Source organism: Haliotis rubra, unplaced genomic scaffold (genome assembly GCF_003918875.1).
Source record: "Haliotis rubra isolate DU_JTF1 unplaced genomic scaffold, ASM391887v1 Scf51, whole genome shotgun sequence".
Classification (NCBI taxonomy): domain Eukaryota; kingdom Metazoa; phylum Mollusca; class Gastropoda; order Lepetellida; family Haliotidae; genus Haliotis; species Haliotis rubra.
The window spans coordinates 3,063,862-3,088,895 of NW_025767202.1; the positions used below are offsets into that span (position 1 = coordinate 3,063,862).

The window sequence follows — 25,034 nt, forward strand, 5'->3', positions numbered from 1 at the left end:
TGTTGTTTCTCCATGACCGACCGACATCCAGATGCCAAGGAAAGTATCTCCGGATGAAGTAAGGTCAGACATTACCACAGAGCCGCTAGGGGCTGCCAACATGGTGGCGACATTTAAAGAAACACCTGTAACATGTCTGAAGCTTGGACAGAACACCTTGACATGGATGTATTTGTCTTTCCATGTTTTATCAATAAAGCTCTCTCCCCAACACTGAATGCCACAAGGCAGTTAGGGTCTCTACCTTACGTTACCCTCCATGTGTAATATCCTACCTACCCGTGGGGCTGTGGTACCATGGCGCAGGGACAGATGCGTTGGACATTCATCTCCTGATACAACAAACCGTCTTTTTGTGACAAGATCAAACAGATTTAGCATGACACCCCGTCCTACTGCAATACACGTCTCAAAGACGTAAAAGGACAATTTCCTACAGCAAAGAAGATAATGATTAGAAGGTTTGCGTTTGAATCACCATTCAAATAGTTCACAAGGAACACTTTTGATGTGTGACAAAGACGCTAAGGATGATGGCCAACGAAACCTCTCCTTCTACCATCCATCCCCTTCCACCCACCGGGGTACAAGTGTCGGTAGCGGAAACCAATCACTATGTTTAACAAGAAATTTAGCATTTAATCTTGATTCCCACGGTGCGTCTGACTCAACACCGTGTGTGTTCACAAGCATCGCTTTGATGTGTGGAGTGTCTGACATGAAGTGGCGTGTCTTCCTACTACCTCGTCCAGTAGACCTTAGTCCTTCAGACATAACATGATCACAAGTCGGGAGTGACAACACTGGGTCTGATTCAGCTCACATGTAAGTCTCTCAACAAGATGTCACGTTATTTCAGAGTGAATGAGTATGGTTTTACGCCGCTTTTAGCAATATTCCAACAATATCACGACGGGGGACACCAGAAATGGGCTTCATTCATTGTACCCATGTCGGCAATCCAACCCGGGTCTTCAATGCTTTAACCGCTGGGCTACCACACCGCTCCTGCTATTTCAGAAGGGTGTGGTAATATGCTACATCCTGTAATGTGAACCAGGGATCTCGTTTAATTACTATATTGATCTTTGAGGACTCGAGCTACACAAGACGAAAAGAGATTTTAAAGTTTTATCAGTGACTCCAACCCGGACATCCGCGAGTACACCAACTACTGGATTTACCAACACCGCCCACTGTGGTGAGACTAGTGTTATCAGTCCTGTGTCATTTACCACATGCGGACACCAGTATCTTACAAACCTCCCCACACAAGTCGTCCATCGTTAAATAGTTTAATGTCCCTACCGCCATATCAGATAAACATTCCGTGCACAATACCCGGACTTCTTAATCATGTCAGCTATCGATGTCCATCATAAGCCGACATCCGTCGATATACAGCAGAGAAAGTGTTCGAGTAGAGCCAGATTTGATTACCCCCTTGCCTGCCTCCCATCACAGAAGTGTTACAGGTCCTGGGGGGGTTCTGAGACAATTATCGCACTGCCACGGGGACGTAGTGAGTCTTTGGTGTCGTCGCAGACGTTGCGGACACGACCCGACTATTTCTGGAAATCCCACCTATCCCCAGAGGGATGTTGGTAATCTCTGCTGCCAGGTCTGCAGATAGCCCAACATTCGCGGTGCATTGTTTCTGGAATGAAACGGAGCTGTCACTAATCCATCTATTCCTGGATACAGTGACAGACTACTTCGGCAACAAACCCATTCCGTCTTTTTAAATGTAATAATGATGTACACTACAAGTATGAGCGCTTGTACACGTGGAGATATTTGAAGATGAGATATAAAGGATTTAATCTCCGTAATAAAGCAGCAACAAGTTGCAGTGACATGTTACCTACATTACATAAGATGTTAGTTATGTGCAGGTCTTCACTAGGAAATATAAGCTGGTCCGGTATATGGAGAATACTACACTCGGTCTCATTACATACGAATTATACGAAACGAGTGTCCTTCCTATGGTATCTGACCGAGCGAAAGCGAGGTCAGATAACATAGGAAGGTTACGAGTTTCGTATAATTCGTATGTAATGAGACCGAGTGTGGTATTTTATTTATTACCCACGTCTTACATGCATTAAAATGACAAAATAGCGTATTTTTGTTAATATTTTGGTTTCAAACAGAAACCGGTTTCATAAAGAGGTTGCGGAAGAGTTTTGTACTGTAGTACAATATTTGCATGACCTCACACTGTAATGACGTCACTGCCTTGGTAACCGACGTCCCGATGCATTTCAGTTGTCATCGCCCCGTACAACCTCCTACAGTAAACTGCTCCGTAGCACCCCGTTTCTTGGTTTGCAGTTGCTTCATTTGGCTAACATCACTGGTGGAAACATTGCGTTTATGTTTTTCGACGGATGTAATGTCTCAGTTCGACTCACAATTAAACAGCGACACGGCAACGTTTGCGATGTTTACATTCCCACAATGCATTTAAGTTGAAGAATGAATGAATTCACGTGTTTGTTATGAATGAAAAAAATAGTTACGTCAGAATGTGACCTAATTGAGAGGTCAACGGTTATCCAATCAAATCGTTAGAATCTCAGGTCATGTCATTACGACACAGGTCAACGCGATACGACACTCGTGTGACGTACGAGATTAGTATGCAACTACCCATACGTTGACCACGTGGGTAATAAACCTGTATATTATGTGTAGGAGCAGGTCTTCACTAGGAAATATAAGCTGGTCCGGTATACCTGTATATTATGTGTAGGAGCAGGTCTTCACTAGGAAATATAAGCTGGTCCGGTATACCTATATATTATGTGTATTATGTGTAGGAGCAGGTCTTCACTAGGAAATATAAGCTGGTCCGGTATACCTATATATTATGTGTAGGAGCAGGTCTTCTCTAGGAAATATAAGCTGGTCCGGTATACCTGTATATTATGTGTAGGAGCAGGTCTTCACTAGGAAATATAAGCTGGTCCGGTATACCTGTATATTATGTGTAGGAGCAGGTCTTCACTAGGAAATATAAGCTGGTCCGGTATACCTGTATATTATGTGTAGGCAGGCTAGGAAATATCTGTCCGGTCTAGGAAATATAAGCTGGTCCGGTATACCTGTATATTATGTGTAGAGCAGGTATAGGAAATATAATGTCCGGTATATTATGAGCAGGTCTTCACTAGGAAATATAAGCTGGTCCGGTATACCTGTATATTATGTGTAGGAGCAGGTCTTCACTAGGAAATATAAGCTGGTCCGGTATACCTGTATATTATGTGTAGGAGCAGGTCTTCACTAGGAAATATATAATACCTGTATATTATTATGTAGGAGCAGGTCCGGAAATATAGCTGGTCCGGTATGTATATTATTATGTGTAGGTCTTCACTAGGAAATATAAGCTGGTCAGGTCTTCACTAGGAAATATAAGCTGGTCCGGTATACCTGTATATTATGTAGGTCTTCCTAGGAAATATAAGCTGGTCCGGTATGTATATTAGGCAGGCAGCAGGTCTTCACTAGGAAATATAAGCTGGTCCGGTATACCTGGTGTATATTATGTGTAGGAGCAGGCAGGAAATATCTTCACCTAGGAGCAGGTCTTCACTAGGAAATATAAGGAAATATAAGCTGGTCCGGTATACCTGGTGTATATTATGTGTAGGAGCAGGTCTTCACTAGGAAATATAAGCTGGTCCGGTATACCTGTATATTATACCTAGGAAATATAATGGTCCGGTATACCTGTATATTATGTGTAGGAGCAGGTCTTCACTAGGAAATATAATCTGGTCCGGTATACCTGTATATTATGTGTAGGAGCAGGTCTTCACTAGGAAATATAATCCGGTCCGGTATACCTATATATTATGTGTAGGAGCAGGTCTTCTCTAGGAAATATAAGCTGGTCCGGTATACCTGTATAAGGAGCACAACAAGGACTGGTCGGCTCGGAGTCAGTATAATGTGTCTGAGTGGGGTATTCATGCTTCACTGCGGCATGGTATCGCAGTGGACTAGCACTATAAAACCAGCTTCAGTCTGGGCTAGTACAAGCAGCCGCACCTACACATAACCACGCATGCATGTCGTCATCTGAGCCAAATATTCTCCAGCGCGATGTTAAACCCAACTTCACCTCACCTCACCTATGCGTCAGTAACGTGCATCCTAAACCGCTGTCTACTAGCTAGACCCATGCCATGTGGACAGACCGTTGTAAAGCGGATAGACCGTGGTCTAGTGGGTAGAGCGTCTGTTTGGAAAGTGGGGGATCGGTGGTACGATCACCGGCCAGACGTCTAAAGATGGAACTTATTGTTACTCTGTCTGGTGCTAGGGCTTTAGGGTGATAAACAGGGACAAGTTGACCCAGTATACAATGTCTGAATGACTTATCCATAACACACAGCGTGGTATCTAGCTCAATAAGTTCTAAAACAGTAACAAGCGACGATGTGTTTCATCCGGGTGTCATGTATTGCTGTGTTTCCGATCTCTAGTTTGCAGTGTTCGGCAGTTATGTTCACCTCAGTAACGTTTGCAATGTCCACGGTTTGTGGATCCACGGCCCAACAGTAACTCAGCAATTTCCAGTGCGTGGATACAGGTTTTATTCCACCAAGTGTTGTAACTGTGTGTTCAAATGTAAAAGTTTAACTTTCAATTAGGCTATCAGAGCATCGTGCATTGTTTATGTTGTTTTCAAATTCCTCTACTAAAAGTTCAAGGACAGACTCTCTCGCGCCGTGTTTGGAAGTGTGCCCTTGAGAACGCTAATTATATGAATTTGCATCCCCTTCCCCACAAGCCATCCGAAGCCGTGAATACATGAATACAGCGTACACATGGTGTAGGACTACGGCGCGACCCCCGGGGTAATGTGTGTGTGTGTGTGCGTGTGCGTGCGTGCGTGCGTGCGTGCGTGCGTGCGTGTGTGTGTGTGTGTGTGTGTGTGTGTGTGTGTGTGTGTGTGTGTGTGTGTGTGTGTGTGTGTGTGTGTGTTACTCTCAACCGTCTCCGAGATCGTGGCTGATATGTACAACATATGTGCTTTCGTGTGATGTTTTATTAACTCAAGCATAATTAATTCTTTCACTGTTACCTACTTTGACTTCTTCTATCTATCCGAGGTTACTTACTTCCAGTGTGTATGCGTGCGTGCGTGCGTACGTGAGTGCGTGAGTGCGTGAGTGCGTGCGTGCGTATGGGTGTCACGAAGCACCCTATTCTTTCAGATCACTGTAGTTAATCGGCCATGGCATGAAAGATTAACTATAGTCACCGGGTGTTCTTAACCTCTAAGTAGTATAGATTGCGGTTAGTACAAAGCTTTTGATAAATTATGCTGTAAGACAGCAAATTGACAAAAACTAAACAACAATAACTGTTTGATAAAAACAGGGACAGTACAGACTTGTTGTACACCGTGTTTCCATATTGGGAATGGGACTGGGTGTCCGTCGTGACTAACACCTTGACCACTCCACTACCCCATCCCACCCACACACAGCTCACTTACCGCCTCATTGCTGTCTGATGGGCCAGGACTGCCGATACCCAGGTGGAAATATCCCAGGGAACCTGCAACACATAATACATATTCATGGAAGCTGGCGTGGCGTGCGTGTTTAATATATTTAAGTATTTTAATTGGGTTTTTGACACAACAGCGGAACTATGTCTCTTCAATATCTGTGCAGTTAAACAGCTGACGGTATCGACAGCCCGTCCTACGTCTGTGTATTTCCTCTCTAATCGACAATTCAAAACATATGATGTTATCGTGTTAATTGACTGGGTATTGGAGACAAGCCGGTAGACATGTGAACTGTACGGTAGACATGTAAACTGTATGGTAGACATGTAAACTGTACGGTAGACATGGGAACTGTACGGTAGACACGTATACTCTACGGTAGACATGTAAACTGTACGGTAGACATGGAAACTGTACGGTAGACATTGGAACTGTACGGTAGACATGTGAACTGTACGGTAGACATGTGAACTGTATGGTAGACATGGGAACTGTACGGTAGACATGGGAACTGTACGGTAGACATGGGAACTGTACGGTAGACATGTAAACTGTACGGTAGACATGGGAACTGTATGGTGGACATGTGAACTGTACGGTAGACATGTAAACTGTATGGTAGACATGGGAACTGTACGGTAGACATGTGAACTCTACGGTAGACATGGGAACTGTACGGTAGACATGGAAACTGTACGGTAGACATGGAAACTGTACGGTAGACATGGGGACTGTACGGTAGGCATGTGAACTGTACGGTAGACATGGAAACTGTACGGTAGACATGGGAACTGTACGGTAGACATGTGAACTGTACGGTAGACATGTGAACTGTATGGTAGACATGGGAACTGTACGGTAGACATGGGAACTGTACGGTAGACATGGGAACTGTACGGTAGACATGTAAACTGTACGGTAGACATGGGAACTGTATGGTGGACATGTGAACTGTACGGTAGACATGTAAACTGTATGGTAGACATGGAAACTGTACGGTAGACATGTGAACTCTACGGTAGACATGGGAACTGTACGGTAGACATGGAAACTGTACGGTAGACATGGAAACTGTACGGTAGACATGGGGACTGTACGGTAGGCATGTGAACTGTACGGTAGATATGGGGACTGTACGGTAGACATGGGAACTGTACGGTAGACATGGGGACTGTACGGTAGGCATGTGAACTGTACGGTAGGCATGTGAACTGTACGGTAGACATGGGGACTGTACGGTAGACATGGGAACTGTACGGTACACATAGGAACTGTACGGTAGACATGGGGACTGTACGGTAGACATGGGGACTGTACGGTAGACATGTGAACTATACGGTAGACATGTGAACTGTACGGTAGACATGTAAACTGTACGGTAGACATTGGGACTGTACGGTAGACATTGGGACATTGGGACTGTACGGTAGACATGTGAACTGTACGGTAGACATGGAACTCTACGGTAGACATGTAAACTGTACGGTAGACATTGGGACTGTACGGTAGACATGGGAACTCTACGGTAGACATATAAAAAGAGTGTGTATGTCAGGTGAAGCGCTACAACACTGAGGAAAGCAATGAGACACTGTGACATTTACAGACTTCACCTATGTCTGCATGCTTCATGGATTGGATGCAGATGGAGATCCCGGTCGATATGGAAATGTGAAAAACCCTGACATTTCTGTCAGAAATACAAGTCAAATACAATGATCTGTCAAAAGCGACAGACCAGACATACTGACAATTCAAATTTCAGTTCCGGTTTCAAAGACACACAATCAAACGCACGTGTTAACCATAAACACACTTAGACTTACATAGGTGGTTTTAGTGCCAATCAAAGTTCCACTGTGACTTGCCAATCTACATCTTACCCGTACAGTTGTTCCACCATTTGGTAATATCAGAATGCATTCTCTTCATCTCGAAGATTATATACACGGCATGGCGGTTGATAACAATAGTTCTTTGAGAAGATTCCTAGCACCACTACCGCCAACGCGGACTAGACACCTGGGTCCGATGACTCAGGTAACAATGAGATTATTTCAGCTGATGACGTCATGGCTGTTCTTGGTGCCAGCTCATGGATTATTCAACGCCTGTGTGTATACACGTTGTACCTGACTAGAACATCTCGCGATGGGACTTTTATCTGTCAGTAGCACACAGTTGTAATGACCACTAATCCAGTGTTTGTTCTGGCCGCTAGGTAGGTGCCCCGAGTTGCATGGTATCGATACGAACCCAATTACATGTTGTTGCGGGGCAAATATTATCAAACAGCACATTATTTGGACGACAGGATCTTTCCGAATGACATACTAGTGACAGTTATCACACTGTCTCCACATACCTTCAGGCCTTGTATGGGTTAAGACTGAATAAGATTACCCTAGCGGTTATTTCACACTATCAACCTACAGCAAATTGATATTACGGACATATGCAGAGATGGCTCTAGACATGAATGAGTGAGTGAGTTTTGTTTTACGCCGCATCGTACTGTATTCCAGCGCTATTACGGCGCGGGCGCATGAAGCATGGGGAACATTGACCGCTTTGTTGACGTCACGTGATGTCCACAGAGATCTCAGAATCTTAGTTTGAATGTTTTACAAGTAATAGTTAATCTGAAATTAAATAAATTACATGAATAAACCGTCTCTTCTGTTCCAGGGAAATATTCATTCTTAGGAAATTATAAAGGTTATGCTTGTCAAACGTAAGTCACTGTGTTACCTTATTACTACTATAGGTCTGTGTGACATGATATAGCCTTCACTTGTATATCTCCAGTATTGCTGACAGTGTTGTATAAAAGATACGTTTGTTACCTTTTTCTCTTTCAGGCTGGCTGTTCAGTTGTTAATTTTTGTTGTTGTTGTTGTTGATTTTTGTTTGTTTGTTGTTGTTTTGTTTTTTAGTTTGGTTGGTTGTTGTTTTGTTTTGTTGTTTTTTTTGGAGGGTGGGGGGGAATTGTTGTTTTGTAACGTCTCCCCCAGCAGTATTCCAGCAGCCAGTAAGTAATCTAGACAGTATAGTGTCTGATACATTCCCACAACCATCCATGGGATGACGCTCAGTCAAGCTAGTTGCTGTAAGTTACCATGGCCAACCAACTACAAACTCGTGCGACAATTATTGGTTGCTGGGGAACACTTTTATCACTGAATCCCTACAGGATTAATCAAAATGACAACTTTATGGACATATTTGCTGTTTGTCTCAGTCTCATACCCTTCTTGTTTGATACATGTTTGCAGTGCAGCTAACATTACACATGTTATATAAGAATAATTCAACAATAACCAGAGTTCGTTCATCTGCAAACTTTATCGCTGCCTAATGGGGCATCGGGCCTAGCTCGGCAGTAGAAGTAATTACTGGAGGAAAATCCCCTCGAGTAATGTACCATCTTTATTACTCAGTTCACGTTTGAGAAGTGCAGATAAATTAGAAGACAATAGATATAATGATTAGATATCGTTAATGTAATATAGGAAACCTTGCAACGTCATTAGTGTATTGGGAGAAGAGATTGTGTATATGCGGGTATTTATGGTATAATTCACACTTCGAATAGCATTATAAACTGGGCTTAAAACCTTTACACTTCAACTTGGATCTGCGCAACAATTCTAAACGTTATCCAAAAGTTACCTGACTGATCAAAGTTCCCGAAACAAACCTACATAAACATAAACAAAACGGAGCATAACAAAATATGAACATAATTCCAAACTCAAATATGATACCTATATCACCATTCCATGTATATTGCATTCTTTACTCACCATCAGGTGGGGATACCTTTTCACTCAATCCAGGTTATCTACTCTAACGGAAATACTGGTCACAGACCATCACTCTATGTATGTCCTTACATCAGAGCTGGAACACTGGTATTGTGATATAGCGATGTCGTCACTTCCGTCACGACCAACGAATGTACTCTGGACTGAAATGGTTGATAATTTTTAACTTTGCCTTTCGGGACCAGATTGACGTGAACACCTATTAGCATCGTTTCAAATGTAGGGATTATTGAGTGACAATTTGATGTGTATCATTTCAGGCAGATGGCTTGCTATCGTATTGCTTATACTTCCGGCAACACCTGTCGTCGTCGGTGTAGGTGTGGACGTCGTGGGTGGTTGTCTGTTTCCATAATCGTTGAACGTTATGTGTTTAAGCTGTGACATCGATACGACTTCAGCGACATTATATGAACGTGGTGAAATTTACGCGTAATTTCCAGCAGACAAGTGTCCCATTTCATCCTTCAGCTACTTCCTGAAAGGTGAGCTGAGGCAAGTGATGTTGTGATTGTTGTCCTGTCATCATCATCAACACCTGACGGACACCGCTCTGGGATTCAGCTGTACTGAATTCGACAAACATCAAACCTGCACAGCAGTAAATCACCGTCTATCGTGACAGTTGCATTTTAATCTCTTTTCATTTCCAATAAACATAGAAATCATTCTCCTTAAAGACTACTAATATACAATTATAATGGGTGTATTTAACTCGGGTTTACATACTTCTGCTGCCTAGCCGGAATGTATATTCTAGGTCTCAGGTACCGCCCACAAACTGACGTTTACGTGCTGGAATAAATCGATTTTATCTTCATGAATATTTGCAACGCTTGCTACTCTTAGTCGCGACTGACGATATCAAAGTTAGTTCTTGCAGAATTTCGAGATCGCGATCACAGTGTTGCGCAGATCCAAGTTCAAGTGTACACGTTGTAAGCCCAGTTTATAATGCTATTCGAAGTGTGAATTATACCTTAAATACCCGCATATACACAATCTCTTCTCCCAATACACTAATGACGTTGCAAGGTTTCCTATATTACATTAACGATATCTAATCATTATATCTATTGTCTTCTAATTTATCTGCACTTCTCAAACGTGAACTGAGCAATAAAGATGGTACATTACTCGAGGGGATTTTCCTCCAGTAATTACTTCTACTGCCGAGCTAGGCCCGATGCCCCATTAGGCAGCGATAAAGTTTGCAGATAAACGAACTCTGGTTATACTGAACACATCGTATCTTGGACAACATTTTGGGATTGTCGAAATAAATTAAGTCGTGCACGACACCACTAATAATGTTGTCCCAGGTAGCGGGCGTGGTCGGCCACGTAAACGCCTGTTTGTAAATTAGTTTGAGACAGAATACTTTGTTTGCTCCCTTGCTCTGCATAATGGCAGATGACTGCACTGTGATTGCACTGTGATTGCACTGTGATTACACAGTGATTGCACTGTGATTGCATAGTGATTGCAGTCGGTGTGTAATTGCTCTGTTTTCAGCATTCTGTTGCACATTGTCAGAACATTGACGTGAATTATGTTGCTGGCGTAATAGTTTACACGTCATCAGCCCCACCCATTCTGTGACAAAGGATTTAAAGACGTTATTGCTTCCGTTAGCATATTCTAGTTCTTGAGTCCTGGAGAGACCACTGAAATACCTCCCGGAAGAACGTCCGGATGTGGGCGGCAATGTGACAGGCCTATTGTTCCTCAACTATCTCAATCTCATCTCAATCAATATTTCATTCTTATCTGAGAAAACGACTTCTCGATGACTCTCACCTCCTTTCAGTCAAACAGGTCGCCATTGATTTACCTTGGCGTTTACATTCCGCCTGATCCTGGCTGGGCTGGGAGTCCTGAACCACTAGCTGGCGATGTCCTCGTTAATGCGCTGGTGTTGTGATTGTGTTGACGTTTAACACAGCATGTGTAAATACCATATTGTAAAACGGGTGATTAAGAAGTAATGTAAAGTAAGGTTGTAAAGCAGGAGTTTGTGTAGATGGAATTATAAGATATTTACATGGAAAATGTTGGATTCTTTAACTTTGATACTTGGAATAACAGGAAGTGGCATCTTGGTATATATGTATATGATGCATACTGACTTATCTATACTGCTTGGTGTGAACTGTCTGGTGTATACTAATCTTATATACACTGGCTGGTGTATACTGTCTGTTGTGAACTGTCTGGTGTATACTGATCTTATATACACTGGCTGGTGTATACTGTCTTATGTGAACTGTGTGGTGTATACTGTCTGGTGTATACTGATCTTATATACACTGGCTGGTGTATACTGTCTTATGTGAACTGTGTGGTGTATACTGGCTGGTGTATACTGTCTGGTGTGAACTGTCTGGTGTATACTGATCTTATATACACTGGCTGGTGTATACTGTCTTATGTGAACTGTGTGGTGTATACTGTCTGGTGTGAACTGTCTAGTGTATACTGATCGTATATACACTGGCTGGTGTATACTGTCTGGTGTATACTGGCTGGTGTGAACTGTCTGGTGTATACTGTCTGGTGTATACTGATCGTATATACACTTGCTGGTGTATACTGTCTGTTGTATACTGGTTGGTGTGAACTGTCTGATGTTGACTGTCTGGTGTATACTGGCTGGTGTTTACTGTCTGGTGTGAACTGTGTGGTGTATACTGTCTGGTGTGAACTGTCTGGTGTATAAAGCCTTATGTGAACGTTCAGGTGTATACTGTCTTGTGTGCACTGTGCGGCGTATACTGCCTGATGTGAACTGTCTGGTGTGAACTGTCTGATGTGAACTGTCTGGTGTTAACTGTCTGATGTGAACTGTCTGGTGTGAACTGTCTGATGTGAACTGTCTGGTGTGAACTGTCTGGTGTATACTGTCTGATGTGAAATGTCTGATGTGAACTGTCTGGTGTGAACTGTCTGATGTGAACTGTCTGGTGTATACTGTCTGGTGTGAACTGTCTTGTGTATACTGATCTTATATACACTGTCTGGAGTATACTGTCTGGTGTGAACTGTCTGGTGTATACTGTCTTATGTGCACTGTCTGGTGTATACTGTCTGATGTGAACTGTCTGGTGTGAACTGTCTGATGTGAACTGTCTGGTGTATACTGTCTGATGTGAACTGTCTGGTGTGAACTGTCTGGTGTATACTGTCTGATGTGTACTGGCTGATGTATACTGACGTACCGGTGTTATACTCTATCAGACAGCTAAGATTCACGCCCCACGTCTTGACATCAACTATGTGAGATCGATGTTGACGTATTAACCCCCGCCTGAACTTAGTTATTGTTTCCTCAATCCGGGAAAGTGGTACTTGACATTTCCCGCGGGGAGCCTTAATCAATGGAACAATAGACTCTTGCCGAGCGCATATCATCCAGATGGACTGGCGTGTTATGTAAGCCACAGACAAGAAATCGTTAATACTGCACGTATATAGACACACAGAAACCGCACTCAAAAAACAGTATCACGTACTCATTGCTTTTTGTTTAAGCCAGATGTACTGGTGCTGTTGTCATCGTGGTTCATTTTAGTATGGTGGCATGAGGCCAATACTGTGATGACCATGATGACACGTGAGAAGGACAGAGAAAACCCCTTGTATTTGTCAAAAAAGTAAACCTTCAGTACTATGAGAGTGTCGGAGCAATGTGCATGTTGGAGATGAAAATAGATATTGAGAGTGTGAACACACGTCCGTTGTACTGCGACGGAATATTAGCCCTAAAGAAAGGAACACAAAGAACAAACCAAGTATTTATGGCTCGTCACACCGCAATCAAACACGGCTGTATTGGTTGTCATTACAGTGATTCTCCCTATGACAATCATCCTACTCCTCAGAGTAAACAAGGTACCCCATCCTGCAGTGAGGACAAAACCTGTGTAGCCCAACCCGAGTCACACGACTTTACAAGCAAAACACGCAAAAAAGTCGCATGAGTGTGCCAACCCGACTCCCACGACTTTACAAGCAAAACACGCATGTGTGTGCCATTCTTGGTCTGCGCATGTCTGTAGTCTCTGTAGTTCAGTGCCAACAATAATTTCGTATAAGGAATGTCTACTGAACTAAAGGATTGTACTGAAACTCAAGTTGATATACGCCAATGGGATTTCTCATTGGATTTCCCTGTAACTTGGGTTGCGTTATAATTATGAGAAAAGGGTATATGTTGTTCATGTGACGTTTCTCCATTGGACGAGAGGCTGGTCACATAACACGGAAAACTTAATTTGTATATGAACAGCGTATTTTGACATGCATTCATTTTCATGAAACTTAATTCTTCAAATAACATGAATATTGAATATCGTTCACGAAACAAACAAAGCAAAGAATTACACAAGTAAACAGGATGTTGCGAAGGCGAAACTAGGGCATTCATATGATTATGTCCACACAGTGTTTGAGGAAGTATTTCATAGCTGCTTGTTGTTGAATGGTTGTCAGTGTAAACACGAAGTATATGCAATTTTGTATACATCCTTGGAGACATACATTGGTGATAAGGGTCAGTGGATAGTGTCGTAACTGTAGACACCCTGTGAATGTCAGTGGATAGTGTCGTAACTGTAGACACCCTGTGAATGTAAGTGGATAGTGTTGTAAGTGTTGACTTTCTGTGAAGGGAGGGAGATACCAGATACTACACAGCACTACAGCCACCCACGGGTCCCTTGGAGACCATACATGTTTCACGACGTGGTGTGGGTGGGCGGAGGTGACGTCTTTGGCAATTAAAAAAAACCCACAAATGCACCCCCACGGAGAGCACGTGTATATGCCCCCTACACACATAGGTAATATGGACCAAAGCTTTTGATCCCGGTGAGGCCTTTAAAAAAGGATATATTGATTGATGTGTGCGTAATTGTCCGGTTTTCGATCATGCCACCGTATTTCTGTGATGAACCTTTACATATTATATAGTAGGGGGTGTTGATACTAAACCGGGGCCTAGTTTATCGATTTTCTGACCCGCAGTGGGGGCATGTGGGCGTCACGCTGCACGGAAACTTTTACAATTTCTTATGAAATATCAAATCATTGCATTGTATCTGTTTTTAATTTCCCATTTCTTGCTACGATACTCTTTCCATGCATATTCTAAAGATATTGGGCAATTGCAGGCAATGAATAGACGGCTGAAAGTCGGAAAATTTCAGAAAATGCTGCGTAGTGTAAAATCGGAATTTTTCTTTCTTTACAAGAGCAGCCTTTCGAGCACAGCGTTCGTTTGGACTTTTCACACCCACTATCTTTCGTTTCATGTTATCACGACTGTTGATATTGGTGACAAAGACCATTTGTAATTTGATTCTAAAATGTATGGGGAATTCAGTGATGCATTTGTCGCAGCTTAATATGATAATACGTGATGTCATTGGCGACTCAATTCCGGCCTACGCGAAACGTGATGTTGTAAACACTATAGATTCTATGACGGAAAGCGCACTTCGGGTTCGTGTAAGTGTTTTTCAGAATTATCATTAGTGATTTCATGAAAACCTGATATCAGTGATCATTAATATGCTATTTTTGAAATTCAATACTTCTGAATAGTAATTATCCGATTTGAACATTTCAAAACATACACCAAATAACGCTGTGAATCGTGATTTTGTAATGTGTCAAAAATGGCGACATTTATGATGAAGCCTATTTTGAAAGTCCATGTTATTTCTCCACCAGGATCCATCGGTAAAGTTGGGATTTCTCGGTTTTCTTTAGCTTTCCATGATTACGGCTGCAAGGGATGTACCACGAAGTTGTTTCGCACCTTTTACCGGTGGTTTAAAAACGTTCGAAAATCTAAAAATAGCACACTGCGCCTCGACGTAAATCCGTTAAGTCGGGCGTAGTAACGCCTAGGCTTAACCGACGTTGTAATGACGTGTAAGAGGAGGGCGCTGCTAAGCCCGACGTAGTGTGTTACGCCTGACGTTAGCTACGCCCGACATGTGCATACGGCCACTGTACACTTTGTACACAAAGACAATTCCCTTAATCATATAAAAACGAAATGTAAACACATTGTTTGTTATGTACGAATCAGTAGATAATAGAGATTAGTTCGTTCCTATAGCATACTTGGTAATTCCAGTTGCATAGATTTCTTTCCTATAACAAACAGTTTTGTTTTTGTTTAAAAAATAAAATTGACATAGTTATATATTTTAGAAAGTTGGGAGAAACAAATTATAATTGTTATTCATGACATTTGAAATAATTTACAAAGCTCACACTGTGTTGTTTTTATAGAATATTTCACTATAGGAACCTTTCACTATAAAAAACTACCCATACTTAAAAAGTCAGAAGTCAAAACAAGTATAACGACAAAAATTTAGGAAAATACACTTTCGGATATCATATAATGTTTAATGCATATTAATTACCATTAAGCTCTGCTTTTATGCATTTTGCAATTCTGAATGTTTAAAGATTGATTTTAAGTTGAAAAGAAGTGAAATGTCATATTTCTTACTTTATCTGTTCAAAATGTCTGCAGGGTCGGTGGGGTAGCCAAGTGGTTAAGGCGTTCGCTCGTAACGCGGAAGACCCGGGTTCGATTCCCCACATGGACACATAGTGTGAAGCTATTTTCTGGTGTCCCCCGCCGTGATATTGCTGGAATATTGCTAAAAGCGGCGTCAAACTAAACTCACTGACTCACTGCAGATTTTGAGAATGACTCATAAACCAAGGTGCAGCTCATGGCGTGACAAGGGTCTTAACATTTATATCTCCATGAACACAAACATATATATATATATATTGACGTCATGTTTTTAATAGCAAAGATAACCACATGGCCTTCGCAGACTGCCTAAACATGAACACACTAAAGCTGTAAACAACAATCTGAAAAAGTGACATCTTCAACAATGCACCCCAAGCCCCGCCCATCCAGCTATCAGCCAATCAGGCAGCAGTAGTCCGCTTGTGGGTGTGGTCTGACACTGGTTGCATGAGAACAGCAATGACATAACTGTATCAGGCCATGACCATGGTAGGAATCACTTCAACCGTCCGAACATTACCAGGCCTAAAGTCAGCACACATTAGATATGAGATTGAACACTATAGTAGCTGGAACACATTTTGATATCTGAATCTATCTCCATTATTAACGCAACCATTCATTTCATCCTTCCAAAATGCTAAAAAAAATTCAGTTTTACAAGATCACAATGTAATAAATAAATACTGGTTCCATGCGAGTCGTGGGTTCCTACAGAACATGACATTATCACGTTACCATCATAGTAATATTAATGTCTTTTAAACAACGTAAAGATAAGCGTTTATTGTATCTCTTACACAAACGACGACCGTTATAGGAGTTAGTGAGAGAGTGGATGAGTGAGTGGGTGAGTGAGTGAGTGAGTGAGAGAGTGGGTGAGTGAGTGAGAGAGTGGGTGAGTGAGTGAGAGAGAGAGTGGGTGAGTGAGTGAGAGAGTGGGTGAGTGAGTGAGAGAGTGGGTGAGTATGGTTGTATGTCGCTTGAGCAATACTCCAACAATATCACAGAGGGGTGCACGCGAAATGGAGAAGAATCGACCCCGGGTTATCGACGTAACAAACCAACGTTATAACCAATTGGCTACCCCACCACAATTGTTTATTTTGGACGTCACTCTATCGTTTAATCTACTGTCTGTATCAATTTATGCTATATCAATTTATGCTTTATATAACCACCGATAAGTTGTATAACTTATCGTAAATAAAGAGTTGAATTGAAGTTTCTAACGAATGGACAGATAGGAGTCAGTTAAGAACGCACTTTCCGGAAGATACATTAAAACATTTCCATAATTATTAAAAGCTCAGATCAAATATGTCTAATGCTGTATGACATTTTACCCTAATGATGTTTGTTCATGCTAAAGTGAACGTTCACCATCAGGAAGGGCGACTTACACGGCATATACACAGACTACTAAGTGCTTCATTATTATAATAGTTGCCAACATTGTTTCGTCAACGTCTAAAGGCAGGGATGTATTTACAATTTATGGATTCAGGATGTGCTGCAAGTAAAGTTCTAATAGCTGGCCATTATTCACGACACAGCAGTCGGGAGTATGTTCTTAAATACAAGTGTGTTGTACAGTACAACAAACCAGCTAATACAGTAGCCCTTCATCAGCGTGGTAGGAATGTTTATTGTGTTTCCAGATATAATTAGGAAGTGTATAATGTGTCTTCCATTAGCGTTATCTTGTTGATGATAATAGTGGCCTATCTTTGTACTCCTTCTATTTACATGATTCAGTGTGGGTTGACAGAGCGGAAACGTTCACTCAAAGTAATTAAATCTTGCCCTTGGTTAAACTGGGTTGTTTGGCCCAGTAATCACATGCTGACAGAGCACGTGATCACTTAACGCAAACTCTTTCTCATTCACCTGTATGCATTTAAAACATTGCCAGTTAAATAATCTGTTGTAAAGTGCAGCTTTTCAACCACTTTGTGAAGTAAGTAGGTTATTTATTTTTTAGTTTCGTGAAATGTCTGTCATACAATACTCTCCATAAACAGTATGGACATGAAATAGAAAATGAACAAGGCAACTTCAAGGACTGCGCTTAAACATTCAGTCATTAGAGTTTATTCAACACCTCTCTTTGAGGACAGTTTGGGGTTTGTATTGTACAACCTTTGTGAAAATAACGCGCTCTTTTGTTCCGGGCCAACGCATGCGCACGCACACACATACAAACAGAATATCAACCGGTTTGTTCTTAAGCCCCGAAAAATGAACATCGGTGACGTCATAGGCTGATGTCAAAGACACAGATGTCGTTGATGACCTGTGTAAATGTTGACCAACTTGTGTACTAACGCACGCGATCGGGAGACCGCCCTTTGTCTCTGCAGTTCACTTCTTCCTGGGTTTACGCTTGGTGGACCATGGTTTATTTTATACATTTGTAAATGTGTTTTTGTATCGAAGACAGTAAGGTATATAAAACAAAGTAAGTCCTGACCTTCAGTTCACCGAAAGTCGACATGTATCAGATATTTTCGCTGCTGATGCAGCCTGGACCCTTTTGCCGCCATAGCTTTGTGTTGGAAGTGAAGAGCAGAACCTTCACACCCACCATCTCCAGGGATCATCATCACCACCCACCATCACCACCCTGCATCACCACCCATCATCACCACCCACCATCACCAGCCTCCATCACTACCCATAATCACCACCCACCATCACCACCCATCATCACCACCCATCATCTCCAGGGATCATCATCACCACCCACCATCACCACCCACCATCACCACCCACCATCACCAGCCTCAATCACCACCCATCATCAGCAGCCTCTATCACCACCCATCATCACCAGCCTCCATCACCACCCATCATCACCAGCCTCTATCACCACCCATCATCACCACCCATCATCACCACCCATCATCACCACCCTCCATCACCACCCACCATCACCACCCTCCATCACCACCCATCATCACCAGCCTCCATCACCACCCATCATCACCACCCATCATCACCACCCACCATCACTACCCATCATCACCAGCCTCCATCACCACCCATCATCACCACCCACCATCATCACCCACCATCACCAGCCTCCATCACCACCCATCATCACCACCCATCATCACCATCCACCATCACCACCCACCATCACCAGCCTCCATCACCACCCATCACCACCACCCATCATCACCACCCACCATCACCAGCCTCCATCCCCACCCATCATCACCACCCATCATCACCACCCACCATCACCAGCCTCCATCACCACCCATCATCACCACCCACCATCACCAGCCTCCATCACCACCCATCATCACCACCCACCATCACCACCCACCATCACCACCACATCACAACGGACACATCACCAACATCACCGTCAATCACTACCTCCTACGTCCGTGTCCACCCCGCCCCCTGTCTACCCCGCCTACCTCTACCCTATACCCACCCTCGTCCCTGTGTCCCATTCAACACAACACGATATCAAACCTTGTCATGTGTTGAGCCATAATCGTGCTCACTGCCTAGAGGACACGCACAGTCAACAAACAACCAGAACGTCGTAACAGCATGTTACGGAAAAGCCGTGAAATCAATTCATACTCGTGAATATATTTACAATTCTGAAATGAAATTTCCGGCGTTTCCTGCGCTTACTTTACCTAGCTACATGCCTCCACATCTGTACACACACAGATCCCCTGTCCTGTTTACCATCAACATGTACATCGTAGTTCTGGCTAATTGAAGCCCTTCATGCTGATATCCGTGCAACTGATGAACTCCACCTGGGATGCGGTATTGGAAGTATTGCGTGTATGAAGTAGTCGGTCGGTCATTATTGACACATGATCGTTTAATGTATTGTTTCTAGTCATCAGGGAGCTATCACATTTCCTGTTTCATCAGATAACAGTAGCGACATGGTATGTGTTCCACTTGACCCAATTATTACTAGCTGCATCACAGTTACGTCCAGGATGGCACAGGCAGTTTCCAGGATTTCCCCAAACCAGTAACCTTCAACTACCTGCTTCATGGTCCTACCTGTCACAGACCGTCATATGAGGACCAAACTGATGGATGCGACCACCAGAGCTGCCTCGAGTGAGTGAGTTTAGTTTTACGCCGCTTTTAGCAATATTCCAGCAATACCACGGCAGGGGACACCAGAAATAGGTTTCACGCATTGTGCCCATTGGGAATTGAACCAAGGTCTTCGGCGTGACAAGCGAACGCTTTAACCACTAGGCTACCAAACCGTCATTGTAGTACAGTGATAGAAAATGGTTGACCTTGAATGGTCGCGAACTAGAGTGACAGATACAGAGTGGCAGCACCAAATGTCAGCGCTATAACTGGATGTAGATGTACCGTGGTTCTCAGTTATTGTTTCACGTCCATCTAGGAAATTGGGCAATCCACCTGGAAATCAACACGATACATCGTGACAAGTATTTCCTCTGTGCACACATTAAAACATTCATCACTTGAAACCCGATCTCCAACACACTTGCAGTACAGAGCGCGCAGAGTGGCTGTCACAGCGACCCAGGGATCTGAGTCACGCCCAACAGGAACAATGCATTTCAAACATGTAACACCCCGAGCCCCGGTCAAGGTCGAGTCAGTGGTGGGGTTGTTTGTTGTGTCAAAGGAATGAAACTCAACTCCAGATAACATTGATATACCATCGGATAACACTGATATACCATCGGATAACACTGATATACCATCGGATAACACTGATATACCATCGGATAACATTGATATACCATCGGATTACACTGATATACCATCGGATAACACTGATATACCATCGGATGACACTGCTAAAGTATCATATAACATTGATATACCATCGGATAGCACTGATATACCATCGGATAACACTGATATACCATCGGATAACATTGATAGACCATCGGATAACACTGATATACCATCGGATAACATTGATATACTATCGGATAACACTGATATAGTATCATATAACATTGATAGACTGTTGGATAACACTGATATACCATCGGATAACACTAATATACTACCAGATAACATTGATATATTATCAGATAACATTGATATACTATCAGATAACATTGATATACTATCAGATAACATTGATATACTACCAGATAACATTGATATATTATCAGATAACATTGATATACTACCAGATAACATTGATATATTATCAGATAACATTGACATACTACCAAATAACATTGATATATTATCAGATAACATTGATATACTATCAGATAACATTGATATACTACCAGAAAACATTGATATATTATCAGATAACATTGATATACTATCAGATAACATTGATATACTATCAGATAACATTGATATACTACCAGATAACATTGATATATTATCAGATAACATTGATATACTACCAGATAACATTGATATATTATCAGATAACATTGATATACTATCAGATAACATTGATATACTATCAGATAACATTGATATACTACCAGATAACATTGATATATTATCAGATAACATTGACATACTACCAGATAACATTGATATATTATCAGATAACATTGATATACTATCAGATAACATTGATATACTACCAGATAACATTGATATATTATCAGATAACATTGACATACTACCAGATAACATTGATATACTACCAGATAACATTTATATACTACCAGGTAACATTGATATATTATCAGATAACATTGATATACTACCAGATAACATTGATATACTACCAGATAGCATTGATATGCTATCAGATAGCTTTGATATACTAAATCACAAATGATATTGATCCAACTGGCATGTGATATTCTTGCAGATAACATGTGAATTTCTTTACCTGCAATTTACCTCCTCCAAGTTACCTCCATTTTCTTCAATTTACACATTGTTTCTTTATCTTTACTGCCAATGCACACGGAGTTCAATTCTCATCAAGTATTACGTCAACAATAACTTCAAAGGGTGTTCTATGCTCACACACGAAACTTCCTATACGTGAACGAAAGAGTGACATCGTTCAGCGGTATATAATGCAATATAAGCCTTGTCCGTTCTTGTATCAGCCAATCAGAATACAGATAGTAGGCGTGGTCTTATGTTGATGTTTAGAAAAACACCAACACAGGAATAGCTGTCAGCTAAATCAAATACATTGAATTGCAGTATATCATTTTCGGATAACGTGATTGATACACTTCCAGATGCCATATGTTTGTAAATATCACAAGAACTATGTGGTATATTTCAAGATATCGTTGACATACTTCGATGTTACTTTGGTATACTTTGGTATACTTTGGTATTCTTCCACATAGCATGTGCTATACTTCCAGAACACTGTGACATGTTTCCAGATAACCATGTGAAACATCAGTGTCATTTCGGAGCAAACTGATTTCCACAAACAACATGTGACTTGTGTATGCAGTCTGCTTAAACTTCATCGCTCAGTAATAATGACGTCATAGGTCACAGATAACAGAGTATACTATTCCATTCCGTCTGAACGTCAACAAGTTGTTTTGGGACAAACCCTTTAAAATACAATTTCCTCATGTAAGTTTGAGATGTAGATAAAATTCCTTCAAATAACCCAATGCTCTTCAAGTAATATATCAGGGATGTAAAAACATGACATTACGTCATTAGACGAGCTGTCCAGAGAGGAGGCTCAGAGAGGCGTCACGTGACAACTGCTTACGTGGGTAACATTCCACCAGCTCTCGCCTTTTGTCCACACTGCACGACTTTTGAGATATGATCGTCCATGTTCTTTCAGCTAAGTACGTATGGCTCTTGCTGAAGCCTTGTGTATCAGGGTTACAACATCCAGAGTCTCGGTCAAGTTTTTATGAAAGTTTATCTGAATGACAATTTCAAACTGACGAATTTGTGAAAAAAGTATGTCCGACACAATTCCCTATGTTGACTTGTACTATATGATCCCATGATTGAATAATTGATTTGCCTTTGCATGTGTTTGTGACGGGTTGGTCAGGAGACGCTACCCGTTTCACGAACGGCTAGTGTCTCCACTATTCGATCGTAGTTGACTATATGGTCAATCGTATTCAGCGATTCTGACCTGCGATATGACCGTGGCATTGCTGTGTCCCCATCTCGTGTAGCCCGTTGGCCATTCTGTCCGGCAGTCATTAAAACAAGGAGAGAGTCTATGAGGCTCATTACTGTCACCCAGAACACGACAGTCGTGTGGTAAATTGGGTACAAATTAAGTTCATCGTGCATATTGGTGAAGTTATCATTATCACGCTTCTTCACAGATGTCTTTGTGTTTATTATTTTCCATTATTATCCGGAATAATACCTTTGACAAGCCGACCACCCCTGTTTCTAGTCCCTTGTTTCAGAACGCCAGGTAAGGTATAAACAAGGACTATGTTTTATCTTCTGATGGTTCCACACTGCCAGCGGATGGAACCACAGATATTTTGTTCTCCGGACAGACTCTCTATTATTTAGTAGTAGCAGGAGTGAGTGAGTGAGTGAGTTAAGGTTTTAAGTCACATCGGCAATATTTCAGCCATATAGTGACTACAAACAAGTTATAATTTTACAAATGAATAAAGGTAAATGATAAAAACTGTCAGCAAAGGACAGTAAAACAACTAGTATATCACACATGTCAATCTAAAACTAGTAATTAATACTAAAATACTTTAACTATAGATGACAACACAATATAAAACGGGCTATGTTTTGCCAACAACTGAAGTTAGATCACCATGCCAGGGACCGTGGGGACTTACAGTACTCTTGCTACCTGCACGGACCCTAGCTGGATTTACACCATCCCTTCAGCCGTTAGCAATTTAGATAAATCTAGCCACAGATTAAAATAACACATATACTACGATTAAAAAATAAGAGTAGGTTTAAATTTGCTGGGAATGCATTGGGACTTATGTACCCTCTCAGGAGGACAATAATTTTACAATACTTCAACCCCTTTGAGAGTACAGCCACTAACAATCTAAGTTACTAATCTAAACTACCAATCATTAAAATACATCTATCTACAGAACATGTTAATCAGAATTCATCAAGGAAGTCAATTTCTTTTTAAAACCAAGAATTAAATGAGAATGAACAGTAGTAAAAGATCCTTAACTGTTTTCACACTGAAATATTTATCCCTTATGATGGAGAATTCAACACAGTCAAGCAGGATATGCTTGACCGTAACTCTCTCATCACAAGGGATACAAAACGGAGGATCTTCACCATTTAGCAAGTATTTATGAGTATAACGCGTATGGCCAATGCGACATCGTCGCAGAATGACCTCTTGAAATCTGGACTGGCAACCCAAGTAGGTGTAACCGATGGTTGGTTTAATTGCATGTAACTTATTTATACCTACTTGGGTGTCCCACTTCTTCTGCATCAGATCACGGATGTAAGTTCTAATGCTAGCTTTGTAATCAGAGTATGGAATAAGAAGTGGAGTCACAGATTTGTTGAGTGCTGCCTTAGCTGCAAGATCGGCCATTGTGTTACCAGAAATGCCAACGTGGCTTGGTAACCAACAAAAAACGATGTCGCATTGACCAGTTGCAAGTTCATTATATAACTCAATAATTTCTATTAAAAGTGGATGTTTACACGATAAGTTTTAATAGCCTGAAGACAAGAAAGAGAGTCTGAAAAGATTATATATTCTTTATATTTAGGGTGTTTATTAATATATTTTAAGGCTGTTAATATGGCGTTTGCTTCTGCAGTGAAAATAGAGCTGTTACCAGGCAATCGAGAAGATATTGTTCTGGATCCAATGACAGTGGCACAAGCTACTGCGCCACCATCCTTGGACCCATCTGTAAATAAAGATTTATATGCATTATAAACTCTGTCAAAAAAGAAACGCAACCCCTGTATTTTAGAGATTTTGATCTGAAGTTTTAAGACGACACAGCATTTTTATTATTTAAGACAGAAGTCTGAAATTTGGCAGAATAATAACCAAGATGGGCATGTTTAAAATTGTCATTTCAAAAGTCATCTCACAGACACCAGTTTGTCACCAGGGGGGCGTCTTTCTCAGTATCTCGTATGAGCACCACGAGCTGCA

General features: G+C 41.6%; 2 protein-coding genes across 6 annotated transcripts in view; one reads left to right on the forward strand and one right to left on the reverse strand.

Annotated features, from left to right (window-relative positions):
• Nucleotides 1–25,034, reverse strand: part of LOC124292169 (melanopsin-like) — a 59,332-nt gene that overhangs the window by 22,214 nt on the left and 12,084 nt on the right. The window contains exons 1-2 of one of the 5 annotated variants that reach the window (XM_046729217.1): nt 21,780–21,920; nt 5,519–5,580 (exon numbers count right to left, since the gene is read on the reverse strand). The exons of 1 other annotated variant lie outside the window; for it this stretch is intronic. The gene's annotated coding sequence lies outside the window, so the exon portion shown is untranslated. Of the gene's footprint in view, nt 1–5,518; nt 5,581–7,419; nt 7,524–15,892; nt 15,942–21,779; nt 21,921–25,034 lie in introns of those variants that run through there. 3 more of the 5 variants (XM_046729219.1, XM_046729218.1, XM_046729215.1) reach the window with 3 other exon arrangements.
• LOC124292206 (leucine-rich repeat extensin-like protein 3) lies at nt 18,424–20,039 on the forward strand. The gene is made up of 2 exons (XM_046729258.1): nt 18,424–19,218; nt 19,887–20,039. The coding sequence occupies exons 1-2, from the start codon at nt 18,424–18,426 to the stop codon at nt 20,037–20,039; spliced, it is 948 nt and encodes a 315-aa protein (XP_046585214.1).

Excerpts from the sequence above, each read along its gene's own strand:
- LOC124292206 (XM_046729258.1), top strand. The coding sequence starts at position 18,424 with ATGTATCAGATATTTTCGCTGCTGATGCAGCCTGGACCCTTTTGCCGC. Across the intron at positions 19,219-19,886 it reads ATCACCACCCACCATCACCA|CTGCATCACAGTTACGTCCA; the intron begins GCCTCCATCACC and ends AATTATTACTAG.